At 42.4% G+C, this 7,804-nt stretch overlaps 1 protein-coding gene across 3 annotated transcripts in view; it reads right to left on the bottom strand.

Annotated features, from left to right (window-relative positions):
- Nucleotides 1-227: 227 nt before the first annotated feature.
- The window catches only part of SGK2 (serum/glucocorticoid regulated kinase 2), a 73,486-nt gene continuing 65,909 nt past the window's right edge, over nt 228-7,804 (bottom strand). For all 3 annotated transcript variants that reach the window (XM_029612958.1, XM_029612959.1, XM_029612956.1), the window contains 2 exons: nt 3,114-3,203; nt 228-2,549 (listed from right to left, as the gene is read on the bottom strand). In XM_029612958.1, the coding sequence (XP_029468818.1) occupies nt 2,391-2,549; nt 3,114-3,203 (249 nt within the window). In that variant the 3' untranslated portion in view covers nt 228-2,390. The remainder of the gene's footprint in view (nt 2,550-3,113; nt 3,204-7,804) is intronic.

The following is a 7,804-nucleotide window of genomic DNA, read 5'->3' as shown; positions in this document are numbered from 1 at the left end:
TCTCCTTTTCAGCTACTGCATCAATGTAATTGTGCTTCTCTTGGGTAAAAAAAGGCATAGATGCAAAGAGATAAACAAAAGGAGACAGGGTCTAGTTGACTTGGACCCAGTTGTCACTATTTCAAGCTCTTTCTGCCTACAGTTAGTCGACATAAAAGGTTTTCATCTGCACAGCAAGTGTAGATAGCTGCTATTAGAGTGCTGGAAGAACGATAAAAAGTCTAAAATCAAAGCAAAGCACTTTAATAGGAATATATTACATGTTTATTATAATCCATATATACACAAGTTATAAAAGTCATTTGACTTATTCAAAAGTTTTTTTTTTAGTACATTAGGTAACAAACCACACTGAGCCTACAGTCAAACAGAAGAAAAATCATTCTATTATTTAAAAGACAGGTACCAAAAACTTTCATACATAAAGATAGTGTAGTAAGCATCCTTTAACACAAACCCAAGCCTGTAGAACAGGAGTAGGCAGAGGTACTGATGGATATGCACCATTGCTGTATAGCTGCAAAGCTACACTTGATTTGCACTTGAACCTTGAGATCACATCCACCAAAAATCAAGGAAAGCTATGGGAAGGTATTATAAAACATTAACATTTGTTATGCTCAATCCTAAAAACATCTTAGTACAATGGATTTCTTAGTACAAGAACAGATAGGGGGAGGGAGAGGGGCTTCACTTCTATCAAAAGAAAAAAAAATTAATCCACTAAATAGAACCCAGTGCTAGCCATGTGAGCCAGCAGCCTGCACTTTATATAGCAGGTATGTGGGTCCTGAATGTGTGATGCATGATGGCTCCCTAGACACCAGGATCTTGGTTTATACAGTCCCTGTGTTATTCTGATCAATGTATCTATCAAAGTGTTGATGTGAAATGCATAAAGGGATGATAAAAGATACACCAAGTCCTACCGAGAAATCCATTCCAGCCATGGAGGCTGCACCCAACTGAGGGATGATATCACATTGCAGAGATGCTCAGTTATGGCTGTAAATGGCAGCAATCAAGATTAATTCCCAATACTTGTTTGTGTATATTAGAAGTTAAACCAAAGACTTGCTCTAAAAATGCAAGATAAGTGCAAGTAATACAATATATTTGAAAACAGACTAAAACGCAGGCATGGGAGGGGGGGGTGGGGAGGCCCAATGAAGTTGGTATTAAATACTTTAGCTAACTGTTTAAAGAGAAATAGGCAAAGGCTACAAAATACATGTCAAATTCAATGCCTTAGGAATTCATAGAACATTTAACTTAAAAACAAATTAATTTTTGTAATTAGTGTGATACTCTTATTTCAAAGTATGTCACCTCACACAATAGAACATCCCATGATGAAATGCAATCATCCTAATACATTTGCAGGTGTCATCATGGAAATGTTTCTTATAAGAATAGATTCAGAATCTGATCTGTGCATTATTCAAATTTAGGATCAAATGGCTTATTTTTCCACTTTGGACACACAGCATTCCAGAATTCACTGCAAGTCTTGCAAAAGCATTCCAAGAAGCTAGTTTCTGACTTTAGTATTAAGAACCACAAATATGCAACTCCTCTTGACCAGAGAACCATTAGCATATACATAGTATGTATCTTTGAAAGAGTACCTTACAGGTAAGAGCAGGTCATATGCATACTACCTCCGTTATGAGGCAATGAATATGGCAGGTAGTGCTGAATGACTAGGCTACTTTTAATAGTTAAGGTGGCAAGAAATTCAGAAGAATTTCTAGACCAGCTGCAGTAAAAAATCCTCTCCTTCCCTCTTCTGTATTTTTAATCAGAGTAATTAGAAGTTAGTCTCTGGGGATGGAAAATATTTTAACAGTTCCTCTCAGACCAGTGTGAGGTGGCCTGGGCTAGTGGAAACTTTGTAAAGTCTTCCCTTCAACCAGATTTCAGGTCATACACTTTATAGTTAGAAAATAGGTATTTGAAAGTGTCACAAATCATGCTTTTGCCAATGATGTGGTCACGTCTGCAACACTGAAATACATAGTTTGAGGGAAGTTTCTGAAGGTGTTTCAAAAAATAAAAAAAAAGTACCTCCTTTTCAAAAGGAATTATCCCTCCAAATGCAGAGCAGTTGGCCAGAACCTACATTGTAAAGATGATACTGGTGTATTCTAACTATATATTTGTACTAATGGATAGCATTAAACAATTTACTTCCAAAATACTAGCCAGTGGCTTCCAGCACCACTTCTGTCTAGTAGATATGTAAATTACTGAATTATGGAACCATTTTTGGATTATAAATTAATAAAAAATTCAATTCCAGTTTTACACATTAAAATGTTACTTTTAGCAACAGAGATAATATGCAATCCTAACTTATGTAAAAAACATTAAACTTAATACAATTTAACCTAGAAAAAGTTCTCATCAGATTGTGCATAAGAAAATCCTAAGAATGCATTTGAGGCACTAGAGCTACCAGTAGACAAGTCCGGCGTGCGGCCAATGGAGTTTGGAACTGCTTCCTGGGTGAATTCTGGGTCAAAATGTCGTAGATCGCCTGGGCCTGCCTGAAAATACACAAGAAACATAAGAACTGCTACACTGGGTCAAACCAATAGTCCAAGCCCAATCCAGTGGCCAATCCAGGTCACATGTACCATGCAGAATCCCAGAGTAGATATATTCTATACGTCTTATGCACAGGGATAAGCAGTGGCTTTCCCCCAAGTCTACCTGGTTAACAGTTTATGAATTTTTTTCTTCAGGAACTTATCCAAAACCCCCACTAGGCTAAAATTTGTTTACATATAAAATGGGAATAGGAGGGGGTAAAGGGAAGAGCTGGGCAGTAGAGGAGTACTCCTCCTCCCCCTTCCTCTACCATTTAAGCATCCTCTTAGGGCTAAAAGTTCACTTCGTAAGCACTGGTCAAGTTGCATGTGTAGTTGCCCTACTTAGTGACCAGATCTGCTCATTTCACTAGCTAATTTGGTAAAAGAAAAAAAATGTTCAGGATGGTTGTCAAAATGGCTGTGAATTTATTTTTCTGGTTTAAACCCTTCCTCATTGTTGCTGCCCATCCCTTATGGTACTTGCAAAGAAATCCAGTGGCAAAACTCTCCATAACTCACCACATTGGGATTGAAGGGTGGTGTGAGCCGCTTGTGATACAGGTCATCCCAGTTTATTGGGCTAAAGAAGACATGATTCCTTATCTCAAGCTGGAAGAAAGGATTATTCAAGTTACATCTGGTATTATTTCAAGCATCATTCATTCAGAGCCAGATTTCTGCTGCTTATGCTGACCAGGGATGGGGTGATTATGGCGTCAACTGGTTCCCAGTAATTGCACAGTGTTGCCCATCTGAATTGCTGAAAGAGCTGTGGACTGCAGCCTCTGGCAAGAACTATTAAAGATTGCACATTTATAGGGAAAGGACTGAGCACCATAGCCTAGTAGAGGCCAGTTTTAATTGAGTTAAGAGTCCAAAAGGAGTCAAACAGATCTGGGGAGAGGGGTGGGACAACAGCCCAAAACACCACCCCAAAGTGCCACACACACACCATGCCAGCCACTGGATATGAAACCAACCTTAGATTTTGCTGTAGAGGTACAGTGATGATTTATTCTTTTCTAGTTCATTATTTCAATGTAGTGAAAAAAACATAACAAAACAATTTACGTCTCATCGTGCCAGTGTCAGAAAAGGAAAAAAAATCAAAAAAAAAAAAATCGCTACTTACCTGATAATTTCCTTTCCTTTAATGAAGGCAGACCAATCACCACCAGTGGGTTATGCACTTCTGTCAGCAGATGGAGAGAATAAGAAGCTGACATCACAGATATATAGTTCTGCCCCAACATGAGCCCTCCGGTATCTTTTAGAAAAACCAAACTGTAGACAAACTGATTAAACTCAAAAGTGATTATCAACCAACCACTCATGCTTCCAACCAATAAGGAACACTGAGCTCAGCTCAAAGAATAAACTTATTCACTAAACTGAGGGCTTGATAAGCTACTTACCAGTCTTCAAATGAACAGCAGGAACACACTGCAATATCTGCACCAAAAGGCAAAACAAAGGTAAAAATGCAGCTTGAAGGCGGGTCGGGGATTGGCCCACCCTCAGAGAAAAGGAAATTATCAGGCAAGTAGTAATTTCTCCTTCCTCTGTATTCAAGCAGGCCAAACCACCAGCGGGATGTATCAAAGCTACTCCGAAACAAAAAAGTGAGAGGTTGCCCGCGGTCCAGTCAACACAGCCCGCATGAACGCAGCGTCTTCCTGAGCCCAAATATCAGAGTGGAAATACTTGGAAAAGATGTGCAATGAAGACCACCTTGCCACTCAGCAAGTCAACAGGTGACAATCTAAGTTCCGCCCATGATACTGCCTAAGCTCTTGTGGAATGTGGTCTAATCTGCTTTGGCAAAGGAAACTCTGCAGCCACATAGGCGGCTGTAATGACCCAATAGGCTATAATCTCACGCATCGCCAGAGCACCCTGTTTGTTGCCAACATAGAACACAAACAGGCGATCAGACTTTAGTAACTTCCAAGTACTGCAGCAAATGTCACTTGACATCCAAAGTATGCAAAAGACTATTCTCCCTTTCATTTCTATCCCTGTCCAAAGTAAGCAGGGAAATGGATGGACATAACTCCAAAACCACTTCCAGCATAAAAAGAAAAAAAAAAAAAAAGGAGATACAGTCCGAAACTGTACCACTTCCAGAGTCATACGCGGTAAAGGCCCATGGCAAGAAAGGTTTCTGAACTACAGGTCCTGACATGCAGAACAGATTGCCACCGGAAAAACCATCTTCAAGTTAAGTGTTTGGGTAATTGCCAGATTCTTGTGGCCTGGTTTGGCCTCTGTTGGAAACAGGATGCTGGGCTTGATGGACCCCTTGGTCTGACCCAGCATGGCAATTTCTTATGTTCTTAAGTAGCCGCAAGGGAAGACCATGCAGAGGCCGAAAAGTCGGACCTGCCAAGAATTACAGGACTAGATTAAGGTCCCAAAGAGGCAACAGAAGCCACAAAGGAAGACAAAGATGCTTAACTCCCTTCAAGAACCAGGACACATCAGGATGGGAAGACAAAGGCTCACCATTGACTCTCCTATAACAAGCAAGGGCTACCACTTGAACCTTCAAGGTGCTATGGGCCAATCCTTTACACAATCCACCCTGTAAGAATTCCAATATTGAGGGAATATCCACCTTGAGAGTGTGAGAACCTCACTCAGTACACCAGGCCTTTAAAAAAAACCAAAAAAACAACTCTCCAAACACTAACATAGCTAGAGAGATAGAAAATTTCCTGACCCAAAGCAAAGTGGAAATTATGGCAGGCGAATAACCATGTTTCAACAATCTAGCCCTCTCAATGATGGCCAAACCATAAGACCTGAGGGAACTGCCTACCAGCAGTCTCTGCAGATCAGCATACCATGGCCTCCAGAGCCAAGCCGAAGCCACCAAAAGAACAGTATTGGCTTGACTATCAATATTCCAACCAATCCTGCCTATTAAGGGCCAGGGCAGGAAGGTATACAGCAGACTGTCCCTCAGCCACACCCAAACAAGGCCATCGATGCTCAGCACTTTCGGGTCTCGTCTGTGACTGAAGAACCACAGAACTTTCATGCTGTTGGTCGCCAACAAGTCTAGGTACGGGTGGCCTGAGCACTCCACAATGAGCTGAAAGGCTTTGTCTGCTATATACCACTCTAAGTCCAAGTTCCTCCTGCTGAGAAAGTCTGCTCTAACATTGTCCTTTACAGCAATGTGATAGGCAGATATGCCTAACATATGTAGCTCTGCCCATACCATGAACACATCTATCACCTCAGACAACTGTTCACTCTTGGTGATTGATGTCAGACCATGCAATGATGGTGGCCTACATTATCCGGACTGCCCAAGCCTCCAGATGCTCCACGAACCTCAAGCACGCTAGATGAAATGCCTAAGCTTCCAAGTGGTTGATGCGCCACTGCCAATCCTCAACATTCCACTGACCCTGTACCCCCCCCCCCCCAAACACCCAGGAAGCTCGCATATGTTGTGAGTACTAACCAATCTGGCATCTCCAAGGAAACTCCCTTCAACCACCAGGCGGAGAAGTCTCACTGTGTAGTCCTGCAACTGCAGGCTCCTGTGGGAAAGCAACACATTGAGAGGTCACATATGAGCACTTACCCAGGGAACTACTTCCAATGTGGCTGCCATCAAACCCGGTACCTGTAAATAAGACCACACTGTCGGGCAAGCAGTACATAGATGCAAACCTGAGCAACTAACTTTTGAATCAGACTCTCCGGCAGAAATACTCTGCCCTGCTTTGTATAGAAGCAAAACACCAAGATACTTCAGAGTCTGAGACTGCTATAAGCTGCTCTTGGCTAGGTTCGTCACCCAGCCTAGCTCTTGTAGTAAGGAGACTATGTTGAGAAGACTGGAGACTTTCCTCCACTCTCTTGGCTTGAGCCAACCAGTCGTCCAGATACGGGTGCACCAGAAGCCAACCTTGCGCAAGAATGAAGTTACCACCACCATAACCTTGGAGAAGGTTCTGGGAGCAGTGGCTGGCAAGGCCTGAAACTGGCAATGGTGACCCAGAATAGGAAACTGTAGGAACAGTTGATGTGCCTGGCAAATGGTAAATATGCAGATATGCCTCCAGATCCAGAGACATGAGGTATTCATCTGGTTGAACTGGCATTATGACGGAGTGTACAGTTTCCATTCGGAAATGAGTGACCCGCAAATGATGGTTGACTCCCTTGAGATCCAAGATGGAAACGAAAGGACACCTCTTTCTTGAGTGTGACAAAATAGATGGAATGGCGGCCTGTATTTTGCTGAAATTCAGGAACAGAAATCATGACCTTCAGGGCTAACAGCCTTCTGAAAGTAGTGTCCACTGCTACCCTCTTCTGAGGGGAGTTGCATGGAGATATCATAAAGGCATCTGGAGGAATGCAAAGAAATTCTAGAGCATAACCATCCCAAATCACTTCCAGGACCCAATGTGATCTGGATCCTCCTCTGATAATAGTGAGATAGACCAGCAGGCGAGTCCACAGACTTTCATTGAGAAGCTATAGAGGATCTACTCCCTAAGCCTGCATCTTTCAGAGGCCTTTCTAGGGTGAAAAGACAGACCTACCAAAGGGATGAGATCTCCAAGAATAAGCTCCCCTATAAGGATGAAATCACCTATAGTCACAAGAGCAGCCAGTTACCCAAAAGGGCCAAAAAGCCAGCTTTTTATCCTCCAGCAAAAGAGGGACCTGGGCTTCCCCCCATCTATTTGCCAACTTTTCCAACTCACTGCCAAACAAAAAAAAAAAAAAAAAGAGAATCCTTGAAGGGCAGCTTAACAAGATTGGACTTAGAAACAGTGTTGATTGGGGGGGCTTGCTGACATCAGCTGAGATGAAAGCTTAACTGCAGAGCTCCGATCCCTCCTTTACTGAAACCATCATTTAGCCTGGCCATCAGTGCGTTTTTTGGAAACTCAAGCATACCTCTCCGATGGCTGCCAAAATAAACAGCAGATCTGAGCAGTTTTCTTTTATTAAACATGTCTCCAAGGATGTTAGAGAAGAAGATGGCGGGCAGGCCACGGCAGGCCCAGAAGGCAAAGATCTGGAAAACAAGCCACGTATTCTACCCAGTGGTTTGGAGACTACCGACTTACCCATAAGAGATGAGTTGCAGAGTTGGTTTTGGAGCTGCAATCCAATAAGAAACAGCACAAACGATTTATTGGCCTCAATCTTGGAACTACGGGAACATATGGCCCTGC

The sequence above is a fragment of the Rhinatrema bivittatum genome, chromosome 8, assembly GCF_901001135.1.
Source record: "Rhinatrema bivittatum chromosome 8, aRhiBiv1.1, whole genome shotgun sequence".
NCBI classification, from domain to species: Eukaryota; Metazoa; Chordata; class Amphibia; order Gymnophiona; family Rhinatrematidae; genus Rhinatrema; species Rhinatrema bivittatum.
The sequence above is the reverse complement of the archived record's forward strand: the minus strand, read 5'-3'. Positions and strand labels throughout refer to the sequence as shown.